At 36.6% G+C, this 14,007-nt stretch overlaps 1 protein-coding gene across 2 annotated transcripts in view; it reads left to right on the top strand.

Moving 5' to 3' along the window:
* Positions 1–14,007, top strand: part of BAZ1A (bromodomain adjacent to zinc finger domain 1A) — an 83,602-nt gene that overhangs the window by 12,152 nt on the left and 57,443 nt on the right. For both annotated transcript variants that reach the window (XM_043921527.1, XM_043921526.1), the window contains exon 3: positions 97–375. In XM_043921527.1, coding sequence (XP_043777462.1) covers positions 97–375 — 279 coding nt within the window. The remainder of the gene's footprint in view (positions 1–96; positions 376–14,007) is intronic.

Genomic DNA, 14,007 nt, shown 5'->3' with positions numbered 1-14,007 from the left:
TAAAATTTTGCAATAAAGGCTCAAGCCTTTGTCAGCTTTTAATATAAAACTTGTGAAATGACAGGTAATGCATTTTTGTTTTTGTTTTTGAATCAGTGACTTTTTTGAGCGAACCATTCTGTGCAACAGTCTTGTGTGGAGCTGTGCTGTGACAGGCAGACCTGGACTCACCTATCAGGAAGCACTGGAGTCAGAAAGAAAAGCGAGACAGAATCTTCAGAGCTTTCCAGAACCACTAATTGTTCCAGTTTTATACTTGACCAGCCTCACCCATCGTTCACGCTTACATGAAATTTGTGATGATATTTTTGCGTACATCAAGGATCGATATTTTGTTGAAGAAACTGTGGAAGTCATTAGGAACAATGGTGCAAGGTAAAGTACTTTTAATATTTTCTTTTGATATACATACATTCACATTGCTCAGATTCAAAATACACAAGCAGATGAAATGAGGAAAAGCTTAACTTTGACTACTTTCCGGCTACGATGTTATCCTCCCCCCAGATAACCCTTGTGTTAACAGTTTCATATGTATTTTTCCAAAGCTGATTTTGGTATAGACCACCAAAAACGTGTACACACATGCATACACACACACAGTTTCCTACCCCTTTCAATGCGAAAGGTAACATACTGTACATACTGTACACACCTTTTTTCACTCCAAATATCTTGAAGATTGGTCTATTTGCTTTATAAACCATTTTCCTTCTTTTTCATTTACTGTGTGTTTTATTATATTAGAGTTTCATCTCTCTTTTTTGACGGTGAAAAGATCGTAGATAAATATCTCTACTATGTTGTCATTATGTTATCTATTAAATATGCCTATATTTCTTGCTGGGTTTTAGTAGTTCTTTGATAAGATGAAGACTACATTTTTGATAAGATGAAGAGAATTTTTGCTAAGTTCTCTTCTCCCTTACCCAGAAAAAAGTGGATTTTTCATATATGAAATTTAAAATGAGTTTATCTGTGGCACTAAGTTAAAAATTATCATTGCTTTTCTGAAATGTTAAGAATTTATGATTGGCTAGTCACTGATGCTTATTATGGTAATCTTTATTTGCATTAAAACTTTTTATAGCCTCTTTTGAGACAGCAACTCTTTTGGGATGCCTTTTTTTCCCCTTCTTTGTTAACCTGAATGCAAATTTATTTCTTTTTGAATTTTAAACTTCAGCAGCCAAAACTTATTATATATGTTCTTAATTATATGTCAATAATTATGTTCTTTATTATCTTATTGTGGAGAATCATCACAAGTTTATGTGTAATTTCAGAATAATGTCCTTAATATAATCCATTTCACTTATTAAATGCTACTGTATATGAATGTTAAAAAGCCAAAAGATATTTATATTATGTTTGATTTTGGGTGAATTACTGAATAAGTTCTTTTAACTGTAGAAGTAAAAAATGGTAAAAATTGAAGCATTTTTCATTTGTCTCCTGACATTTAGTAAAAGACATGTCTTTATTTTCAAGAGGAAAGATTGGTATGTCACCAGTAATCCCACCAAGAACATACCAATCTGTATCACGAAAAGGGCCTATTTGGGGATGAGGGCATTTTTTTTCTCCTTATAGTCATTATTTTATTTGACTTATGCCAATAGTGTTTTTTAACTCACAAATCATTGCGATACATTAACCTTTAACACTAGGTTAAATATGGCTTACATCTAGGAATATAGTTGTTTAGTGTTTCTTGCATAGCTTTTTTTAGTTGTACCAACTATCTTTGGCTTCAGATAGTTATTGCTTTAATGACAGTAGTAAACTAGGATACATTGTAGAAATGGGAAATCTGAGAGTCACAATTTTGTTGTTTATTCATTAGAAATACACTTCTGCCTTATGAAGCTTTTAAATGGTAAAATATAAGAAATTGATATTTTTCTGAGTAATTTAAGGCTTTATTTTCATAATACATATTGGCTGTTCTTAATCTGTGTGTGAAAGGAGAAATCATGGATGACTCAATCTTTTTTTCTTTGCCTTTAGCAGCGGGGTGGATGATAAGATGCAGAGGCCTCAGGAAGTAATACTGTCAGAGCCTAGGCTGCTTCGCTGTCATCTCAGGCCCAGATATTTCTAATTGCTCCGATTTTGTCTTTCATGCAGATACTGCTTAGGTGATTCATGAGTGTCACTTAGCGGGTAGACGCCAGTTGTTGGAGATGTAAAAAGGATTAAGATGTCCTTTAAGAGTTCAGTTAAGGGAGAGACAAACATGTCAACTTGTGGGATATTAAAATAAACACATGAATGAGGTGATTCAGGAGCAACCAGGTCCAGAGTGCCTGTAGAGGCTAGGCTTGAGTTTCCTACCCTCGCGCTAACACTGGTTATTTTGGTCTTTTCATCTTTGCCAGATTTGATGATATCTCAGTGTTTAATATGCTTTTCAGGTCCTTTGCTCATTTTTCTTTTGGTTTGTCTGTGATTAGTAGATTTGTGAGAGGTCTGTTAAATATGAGACATGCTAAACTCTTTGTCACCTTGTTGCAAATATTTTTGTTTCATTTTTTGCCTTTTTTTAAATGTTCAGTAAATGTAAAGTTAAAAGGACTTTAAAAATATGCATATGGAATACTAGTAGAATTAAGGAATAATGAATAAAAATTCAATAAATACACATTCACCACTTGGTTTAATAAAATATCTTTGTCATTGATGTTTGTTTATAGTTTGAGAAAAAGTATAAATTTTTAGTTTTATAGGAGGCAGAGTTGTGTGATACTGAGGTTTAGGCTTTGGAGTCAGACTGACCTTGTTGGACAATGACATCTTTTCAAGTTTTTGTGAAACTAAAGTGAGAGCAGGGTGGGGAGGTTGGAGGGGGCGGGTACACGTTTTTGAACTGCTGTATAAATAGAATATAATGTCATTTTACTGGGGGAATAATGCTGCTATTGGCCCACAAGTCTTATGTGGAAATTAGTATTTTTCTTCTATTATTGGCTAGTTTTTCTGTTGCTTTATATTATAATTAGGCTTCAAGCCTGACTTGAGATTTCAGCAACTTTAGGTACTAGTTTCTGCATACACCCTTATCCTTTCACCTTTTTCACTTAAATTTCAGTTTAAAAAACTTTAATATATATTAAGCTTGACTAAATTTCCTTTGGTTGGAATTGTACCACCCCCGTCTATTTATTATGCTCATGAACTTGGACAAACTCCATGAAATTTAAGGGAGAAGCCTGATGTGCTGCAATCCTTTGGGTCGAAAAGAGTCGGACACGACTTGGCGCCTGAACAGTAACATGTATTTGTTACTTGTGCCCGTGTCTCCTACATTGGCAGGAGGATTCTTCACCAGTGAGCCACCAAGAAAGCCTTTGAATTCAGTTTTGAGGTGATGATGCTAGTGGTAAGGTTCTGGTGTCCTCTGGGTGGGCTAGGGCAAACCTAGCTTCAGTGATGAGAGAAGTGTCATTGAGTTTCCTCAGGCTCTCTGTTGACTTTAACTGCAGGCTCCTGTGGCCTTTGTACCTAATTGTGTCTTGAGGCTTATCCTTAGGGGACTTATTTGGAGAATTCAATGGATTTCTCCCAGTGGCTGAGAAATAGCAGGCACTCACTATCTTCATGGGGGTCCATAGGATCCACAGTATGAGATCTGTATTCCTACTCCCACTTGCCACTCTCTGAAAGTTAAGAGTGTGAAGTTAGGGGAATTTTCTTCCACAGTACATATATTTTTATCCACCTTTGCTTTTAAAGTTTATTGAGATATAAGATTCACACTCTGTAACATTCACCCAGTGTACAACCCAGTGGGTTTTAGTTATGTGACTGTTTCCGCTATCTAATTCCAGCATATTTTCATCACCCCAGTAAATCCTGTACCAATGAACAGGCCCTCCCAACTGCGTTTTCCCTCAGCCCCTGGCAACCACTGATCTCTTTCCCGTCCCTGTGGGTTTGTCTGTTTAGGATATTTCATGTACACGAAATCATGAAGTGTATACCTTTCTTGTATGTGTTTGGTTTCTTTCACTTAGTGTAGTGTTTTTCAGATTCACCTGAGTTGTAGTATGTATCAGTATTTTATTTCTCTTTATTAATAAATTCTGCTGTATGGATCTGATAAATTTGAGTCATTTCCACTTTGGACAATTATAAATAATGTTGTTACAAGCATTCCTGTACAAGTTTCTATGTGGACATATGTTTACAGTTTTCTTGGGTGTATACATAGAAGTAGAATTGCTAAGTCATATGGTAACTCTATCTTTAGCATTTAAGGCATCTTCCAACCTTTCTAAGCAGATTCATCATTTTACATTCCTGCTAGCAATGTATGAGTGTTCCTGTTTGTCCACGTCCTCACCAAGCCATACATGTTTATTTATTATTGTAAATCTTTTTTTTTTTATTTCTTTAAAAAATTAATTAGTTTAATTGGACGCTAATTACTTTACAGTATTGTGGTGGTTTTTGCCATACATCGACATGAATCAGCCACAGGTGCACATGTGTCCTCCGCATCCTGAACACCCCTTCCACTTCCCTCCCCACCCTGTCCCTCTGGGTTGTCCCAGAGCCCTGGCTTTGAGTGCCCTGTTTCATGCTTCAAACTTGCACTGGTCATCTATTTTACTTACGGTAATATATGTATTTCAGTTCTATTCTCTCAAATCATCACACCCGTGCCTTCTCCCACAGAGTCTAAAAGCCTGTGTCTCTTTTGCTGTCTTGCTTATAGGGTTGTCATTACTGTCTCTCTAAATTCCATATATGTGCTTTAATAAACTGTATTAAATATATACAGCATTAAGTATATATTTAATATACTGTGTTTCTCTTTCTGACTTACTTCATTCTGTGTAATAGGCTACAGTTTAATCCACCTCATTAGAACTGACTCAAATGCGTTCTTTTTTATAGCTGAGTAATATTCCATTGTGTATATGTACCACAACTTCTTTATCCATTTGTTTGCAGGTGGACATTGTCCATCTGTTTTATTTTGCCATCCTAGTGGGTGTGAAGTGGTTTCTCTTTGTAGTTTTGATTTGCATTTCCTTAGTGGCTGATAATGTTGAGCATCATTTTATGTGCTTATTGGTCATTTGTGTATTTTCTTTGGTGAAATGTCTACTCTGGTCCTTTGCCCATTTTAATATTGAGTTATTTATCTTTATTACCGAGTTCCAAGAGTTCTTTGTGATTTTGGGTACAAGCCCCTTAGCAGATATGTGATTTGCAAGTATTTGCTCCCTTTTTGTGAGTTGTCTTTTCATATTCTTGATGGTACCATTTGCAGCACCATTTCCCTTTGCTTTTAAGCTTTTGTGTCAAAAGCATCTACCTTTTGTTTCTATCTCTGTTGGTAGAATTTAGCAGTGGTCCTAAAGACCTCTTCATGCATTAAAATTAGATTTACTTGAAAGAGCATGCTACGTTACAGAGAAGTGGATGGGCCCCTTCTTAGGCTGAATTATTTCAGTATGGATACTCTGGATCTCCTCACTTCAGTATTCTTATTGTCTTCTTTATTTTTAGATATCCCTCCTCCTTTCTTTTTTGCATCTTATAGATTAGGTGCTTCCCTCCTCACCGGAAGTTAGGTGCTTGCCTCCTCACCGGAACTTTCTGTTCTGAAATTAGCAATCAAGCTGACAGATTCTTCTAGAAGATCCTTTGTCATTTCTGTGTTAGATAAAGAGAACAGCAGGCTACCTGACTGAGCCACACCAGTTTCGTTCTTTATACGCCCATCTGCATTACCACCACCTTGCCTGCCAGTCATGCTGAAATGTTTTCTGCTTCTTCCTTGGAGCCTATGTGAGAAGTGAGGGGATGGGTGGTCTTGTGAAAAAACCACCAGTCAGGTCTCTGTGAATTCTTAAATAACTACCAGATGTTTGTATATACATTGCATCTGCAGATATGAAGCAGGGACTTATGGTTTCCATTTACAGATGAGGAAATAGATCCAAAGAAGTTGTGATTTTGGGCGGTGGCGGCGGGGGGGGGGGGGGGTAATTTTTTTAACATATATTTACTGATACCTGCTATTTACTTGCACTGTTCCAGACACTGGAGATTAAGCAGTGTACAAAGCAGAGTCATGGACTGTCCATTCCAATCTTATAAGTCATAAATGGCAGGATTTAAATTCAGATAGACCTGACTTACAAAATTATTTCTTTCTCTGTATCACTGTGTCCTTGGTTTTGGATTCTGCCATTTGTGATTAGCTGCATGGTTCTGTGCAAGTGATTTCAACTCTGAAGTTTCTGTCTTTTTTTCGTGTGTTAAATGGACCCTTGACTTACAGGGTTGCCTCATGGGATAAAATGGCATAATAAATGTGAATTTTTAAAAGCTATGTTAATATAATACTGTCTGTGCTGTAATTGTCTTGCTAGCATTTGAATGTGTTTATTGGTGGCCATGCAGTTGTGTTTTTAAATTTATTTTTAATTGAAGGATAATTTCTTTACAGTATTGTGTTGACTTCTGCCATACATCAACGTGAATCAGCCATAAGTATACATATGTCCCCTCCCTCTTGAACCTCCCTCCTACCTCCCACACCATCCCACCCCTTTACGTTATAGAGAGCCATGCAGTTTTATTGTTTTATTTTTGTTTGTTGGCACTTGCTAGTAGTGATGTGAGGCTACAGTAGGCGCCTGGGACACTGTAACTGTAACTCGGAATCAAATTTCCGTTACAACTCTGAAAGGAAACCCCACAGTTAAGAATTTCAGTGTCTTAGAAGACATAGTTGTTTGTTTTTGAAGACAGTCATCCCACATTTTTATGTTATCTTCTAAAAATACTACACAAGCAGATTTAAAATGCTATACAAGCAGATTTCAAGACATCCAAGTTTCAACTAATTTTTTTTTTTTAACCACCTTGATAACCATTGTTTAATGAAAGGTTGGGAGGATGGTGAGCTAGAGCTCAAATTCTTGCATGATAAACCCATCTTTTCTACCTAACCCCAGAACTAGAGAATTAAATTAGGAAAAAGGAGGTAGAAATTACACAACAAATAAACATTTTGGACTGTTGAGTCATCGTTCAGTGTAAAGAAAGAACTATAGAGTTTGAAAGAATTTTTAAAAAGGAGTCAGAATTGCAATTTTATATTTGGTAATTTTTTTCAGTTAAAGTAGGCTTTGGGCAGCTTGTTTTCAGATATTTTACAAGCACAGTCAAGATGTTCTGGGAGCTGAAAGATTCATAGGAAATGTGAAGCAACAGGTGTGAGAAGGTACTTCTAAAAGTAGATACACTGACAGCAGCAAGAGATGGCACCTTATAACAAAGGAGGAGATGGACTAAACATTAACTCCAAAACACACTGACCTGGCTCAGTATATACTTTGGTAAAGTTTGAAGACATTGCAGAATGGCAGTGTGCTAGATGTTTTCATTTTAATTCTCACAGTATTGATGGGTGACTCAGAACCTTTGAAAGATTATTTTCATATTGGTATTTACCTAAAGGAGTTGAAAATTTATGTCTACATAGAACCTGCACATAATTGTCTTTAGCAGCTTTATTAATAATTGCCAAAAGTCGGAAGCACCAAAATATCCTTTAGTCAGTGAATGGGTAAATAAATGGCAGCACATCCAGACAATGGAATATTAATTCAGTGCTAGAAAGAAATGAGCCTTCAAGCTTGAAAAGACATGAATGAACCTTAAATGCATATTACTAAGTGAAGCCAATCTGAAAGGGATACATATGGTAGGATTCCAACAATATGATTTTCTAGAAAAGGTAAAATGTGAAAAAGATAGTGGTTGCCATGAGTTGAGAAGGGTGAAAGGGAGATGAATAGGTTGAACTTGGAGGATGTTTGAGGCAGTAAAAATAATCGGTGGTGCTATAATAATGGACATATTTGTCCAAACCCGTAGACAGCACCAAGAGTGAAACTTCGTAACTCTGAACTTCAGGTGATAATGATGGTCAGTGTAGGTGCATTGATTATAGCAAGTGTTACTTCTCTGGTGTGGGGTACTGAAAGAGGAGGAGGTTATTCATGTGTTGGGGCAGGTAGTATATGGGAGATTTTTGTGTCTTTCAGTTTTGCTGTGAATCTAAAACTGCTCTAAAAAAACATGGTCTTTAAATTTTAAAAAGTTATGCTCTGCTTTTTAAGACTGAACTTTCTCATTTTTTAAAAATTTGCTTTTTTTCCCTATAAAAATTCACGTGTAGCAGAGAAAAGTAAAAGGTGAAGGCCTGGAGTACATTTCCCAAGTGCTCCTTTCAGAGGTAACCACAGTCAAAAATATAGTGCACAGTTTTTGGGGGGTTTTTTGTATACAACACTAAATTTAAAAAAAAAAGTAACTTTTTTGGTTAGCAATGGTTTGGATAGCTTCTTATATTAGAAAACCATGCACACCGTTTCTAATTGATTTTTGCATAAACTAGCTAAACTGTTTAAAAAGCTTAATTGGAATATTGCTTTTTCTGAGGGTGAAGAAAGTTATTTCGTTTGTTAAACCTTGTGTGAATTTGCTCTTTGAAAATAATGACCTGCATTTTCTTTCACATAATCTGTGATCTATGACTTAATGACAGACCTTTTCTCCAATGTAGGTTAAATCAGTACAAAAGCAGAATTGGATTTGCACCAAAGAGTTTCCCCTGTAACTAGATTTTCCAAATACTATCCCCATACTATTTAGATTTAACATTTTGAAATGTTCTCTAATTAAGCATAAGAGACTATAGTTTAGTATTATTTTTAGAACTGCCTTGCAAAATGAAGATTTTGAAATTCCTTTTAATCTTACAAACTGATATCAATTTTGGCATGAAATAGGGACCAACCACCTAGTTCCTTGAACACTTATCTATTCAACTATTAAGGTATATTCCCTCTGGCTTTCTATGTTGCATTGGTGGGTTGCTTCAAGCACTTTAGTCTAATGAAGTAAGAGAAAATTAGCACATAAACCTAAAATATAGAGAGTAGGTACTTATTATATATTAGAATTGGAAATGAGAAAATGAACTTTTTATCTTTGAGCTCTTTTTTGTATTGCTAACCTAAATGCTATTAATGAATCATAATTAATTAAAATGCATTAATATTAGGACAAAGGGAAATACTGAATATATTGAGGCGATAAGAGGAACATAAAAGGTGTAAGTAAGGAACAATATAGTTATTTTGATTTAACAATATGTGCTTGGATATCAGCAACTGGATCCAGATGATGTTAATCCAAGGAGAAGTTTTCGGAAAAGGGTTATTTGGCTAGAAATTTGAAGACAGAGAAAAATAAAAATTAGCAGAAAAGATTGAGGGGGAAGGCTTCTTATTTAGGTGCTAAGATAGAGTGTATAACTTTTTCCCAGCACACCACGCAGCATACGAAACTGCCCTGACCAGGGATCGAACCCATACCCCCTGCAGACCACCACGGAAGTCCATGGTATATAAATTTTAACAATGTATATTAGTTGAGTTGATTAGAGTTCTTTCAGATAAAGGCTTTCTATTGGTCAGCTTACTCTGCTACCCTTTTAAGGTCAAAGTTCCTGGTTCTTAGGCAAGGAGAGTCCTAAGGATCATCCCCAAATTGATGTTTCATTCTTTAATTGCTGATGACCCTAGTATGTTGATGATATAATTATTAATAGGGGAAAAAAGACTATTTCGGACAGCTGTTCTTTCTTTGGAATTCTTTAGATGTATATTATTGTATATACCAGAGACCCAGACTTACAACCTGACTGCTGTATTGTTGGAGTTAAAATTTAGAATTCTTATTTACTTCTATAATAATGTAAATTGAGAGGCCATCATCCTGGGAAATACTTTTTATGCCCTAAAAGTCCCTATTAAGTAGTCACAAAGATAAATGAATTTGTTTTTCTAAACATGTTTAATTCAAATAACATATAAAACTTCTGTTGTAAATTTTCTGTATGGACTCAACTGCCTGATGCTTAACAAAATAGTTCAGTTAAGTTTGGGCTGATCATACAAACGTATTCATTTTCTTCAGTGTTCTGAGGGAGGACCTTCCCATTTGCATTGGCCATTAGGAGAATCTGTCTAGTGCCTCTCAAAAGTCTTTGGTAAATATTGGAGGAGGGTAGTTGGTGCATGTGTGCGTGCTAAGTCACTTCAGTTGTGTCCAACTCTTTATGACCCTATGGACCTGCCAGGCTCCTCTGTCTATGGGATTCTCCAAGTAAAAATACTGGAATGGGCTGCCATGCCCTTCTCCAAGGGTGGTTGGTATCTGTGGCAGTTTCTTTATTAATCCCTTGTGCTAATTTGAAGTCTAAGAGTCAGCTGAGTCTCCACCAGGACTTATGATCTTTATCAAGGGAATCTTACTTATAGTAAGACAGGTGATAAAAATGGGGGATGGCAAGTAAATTGAGGTCACCTTTTTTCTTATATAAAAGGAAATCAGTGTTTATTTCAGTTCATGTCTTGTTTAATCGATTAGCAGCAGGATGTCAGTAGAATAGTAGTAGTCTTGAAGTTCTTAGTTCATTGTGACCAGAGAATCTTAGAGACGAATCTCACAAAAGAGAAGAGACTATAGCTACTTCTGCCCTGAAATCTCTGTTAGGAATAAAAGGGAAGTCCATTTCTATGTGGTTGTTACACAGGCTCAGGTCTGGGAAATTAGAGGCCTTCTGAATAAAATCTCTCTCCTACATCATCTTCTACTTCCTGTATGGTCTGTTCTATTTGGCCAGTATAAGATCACAATGGTTCCAAGTTATCTGTCTTTCTTAGACCAATTCAGAGACTATCAAAAAATAAAAGTTAAAAAGAACCTAGAGAAATGGCATAAGCTCAAATAATTTCCAGTGAATGGAAAAGGGGTGATAAAAGTACAAAAAAAGTCTACTCATCACTAAATGCTAGGCAAGGTCCTTTGTTTAACTTAAAAACATATGCCAAGAGAGTAATTCTGAGCAGATATTGGCACACCTTTTTAAAAATAAAGAGCCAGATAGGAAATAGATAGACTTTGACGTCCATATGGTCTCCAACACAGCCAGCCAACCCTGCCGTAACAGTGCAAAAGCAGCCATAGGTAATATATACGTGAGCATGGCTCTATTCTAGTAATTATTTATGGACACTGAAATTTGAATTTCATATTATTTTCATGTGTCACAAAGTATTCTTATTTTTATTTGAAGCTATTTTAAAATGTAAAAACCATTCTTGGCTCATAAACCACACAAAACAGGCAGTGAGTTGAATCTGGCCCTTTGACCATAGTGTGCTGACTGCTGGTATAGAGGAAAGATTACTTATGCTTTAAAAAGGGTTATAGAATAAAGTTTCCAGAGATCCCCTTTTAATCTGGAACCTTGGGGTACAGCATAAAGAGGTGGCTTTGTGTGTGGGGGGGAAGCTTTTGGAACCAACCTGAGTTACTAGCACTGGGAATCTTCTTTGCTCATCTGTAAAACAGTGTCTCCATTCATATAGAGGTTGTATTTGGTTAGCTTTTGCTGCATAACAAGCTATCCCCAAAACTTAGTGGCATAAATCAATAAACATTCTCATGTTTCCTAGTTGACTGGAATGTTCTTATTATCTGGAGCTAGATTGTCTAAATTGCTTACTCTGGCCTTACATGTCTGGGGCCTCAGCCCGGGGTGGGTATTTTCTTGTGGCCTCTTATCAAGAGGCTAATCCAAACTTGTTCCCAGGGTAGGAGTAGAGTTCCCAGCAGCAAGAGAAGGCAGTGTGCAAGCACCTATCAAGCCTCAGCTTGCTCCATGTTTGCTAGTGTCATAGACCAAAGCAAGTCACATGAGCAAATCGAGAGTTAACGTGGGAGGGGATCAAGGATGTGGGGGCCGTAACTGCAATAGTCTGTCACAGTGGTTAATACTTTTTGGCGCCCAGCATAGCGCCTGGCACATAAAGCACTCCGTAGATGTTAGGTCCTTCCTGTTCTTGTCAGAGACAAGTGCTGCCAGCTGGGATGACTCATCTTTTCTTGTAGCCAGTCACTCATTTTCTTACATCATCGTCACTGCTCTACAGAGTTCACTATATGACATTTTAGGGAGGTGATGGCAATGCCAGTAAGCTTTTGAGAGCTTACTATATGCCAGGCAGTGTTCTAAACTTTTAACTTAGACTGTCTTATTTAATTCCCACAGCAGCCACATGTGATAGGTGCCCATTTGCTCATTTTACAGTTGAGGAGTTCATGCACAGAGGTTAGCTAACTGAAACTTGCCTACGGTCACAAACAATGATGTTATCAAGCCCAGACAGTTCTCCTCTGTAGTAGGAATGAATGTGAAAAAAATACTAAACGAGAGCCCTTAAGCAGGGTTGAAAGATTATAAATTGAGTGTACTTATTGATTATTTACTTTTCATTTTACTTGAGCATTTTATAGTTCTGTCAAAGTGTGAAGCAACATAGGATTGTATATGATGTGGTTAGCTTAAGCTTTTTATCATTTACTCTTAAGACTGATCCATATTGTTGAATGTCTGAAAATTAACTGTCTTATGATCGTTGATTCAAAACGAAAAAACCTCCTGCGTTTAAACAGGTTCTTCTGTTATATTTTTAACCATTGTACTTATCAAGGTGCCTTAATGATTTTACTTCTGCATTCTGGCTATATAAGCTTTCTTCTTTTCAAATATTTTGCTTGCAGATGAAAGAATGCTATTGAGTGGCAACAAAAGGTGAAAGTAACTGCAAACATGGGGAAAAATAGAATTTTTATTTATGTAATTGTTTTTCTGTCTTTTGGCTCAGTTTCAAGGGAAGAAAAATACAACAGTTTATGACTTTTACTTACAGGTGGTAGGGAATATTCTGATTTAGTATTATACAAAGTCAAATTTTTTGTAATTCATTTATTGAACATTGCGTGCTCAGTGCTGTTGTAGGTATTGGGAAGAGGGTAGTGAGTAAGACAAGGACTAGTGACTTACATTCAAGTACAAGAGAGAGAAACACAAATCAGGATAATTTCAGATACTGATGAGTGCTGTAAAGAAAATAAAACTTGCTGGAATAATTTTGAGTCATTTTTTATTTTAGTCACTTAAATTCAATTATCTGAAAATCACTGTGTTAGATGCAAGTGGTTAATCAAGTGTCAGAAAAGCATTAGTACTTATTGTTCTCTTAGCATTATATAGCCTGTTGGTAGTAGGAGTAGAATTTTTAGGGCAAAGATAAGCAAAATACATATGAGTGACTAATGAAGGATTGAATAAGATAAATGCATTAAGAGGACATAGAGGAAGGAGAATGGAGGACGGGTAGTCAAAAGGTGGGCTTCCCTGGTAGCTCAGTGGTAAAGAATCCACCTGCCAATGCAGGAGATGCAGGAGATGTGGGCTCAGTCCCTGGGTCAGGAAGATCCCTTGAAGAAGGAACTGGTAACTCTCTCCAGTATTCTTGCCTGGAAAATCCCATGGACAGATGAGCCTGGTGGGCTACAGTCCATGGGGTCACAGAAGCGTCAGACACGACTTAGCAACTAAAAAATAACAGTCAGAAGGTACACACTCCCAGTTATAAGATAAATAAGTACTAGGGATATAAGGTACAACATGATGACTATGGATAATACTGCTCAATGATATACAGGAAAGCTGTTAAAAGTAAATCCAAGAATTCTCATCACAAGAAGAATTTTCTTTTTTTTTTTTTATTTATGAAATGCTGGGTGTTATATGAGATGCTGAATGTTAGCTGAACCTACTGTGGTAATCATTTCACTATATATGTGAATCAAACCAGCATGTTATATGCTTTAAGCTTATATGGTGATACATGTCAGTCCAGTTCAGTTCAGTCACTCAGTTGTGTCCAACTCTTTGCGAGCCCATGAACTGCAGCATACCAAGCCTCCCTGTCCATCGCCAACTCATGGAGTTCACTCAAACTCATGTCCATTAAGTCGGTGATGCCATCCAACCATCTTATCCTCTGTCATCCACTTCTCCTCCTGCCTTCAATCTTTCCCAGCATCAGGGTCTTTTCT

Source organism: Cervus elaphus, chromosome 13 (genome assembly GCF_910594005.1).
Source record: "Cervus elaphus chromosome 13, mCerEla1.1, whole genome shotgun sequence".
NCBI classification, from domain to species: domain Eukaryota; kingdom Metazoa; phylum Chordata; class Mammalia; order Artiodactyla; family Cervidae; genus Cervus; species Cervus elaphus.
This window is presented reverse-complemented; position numbering and strand designations above follow the sequence as displayed.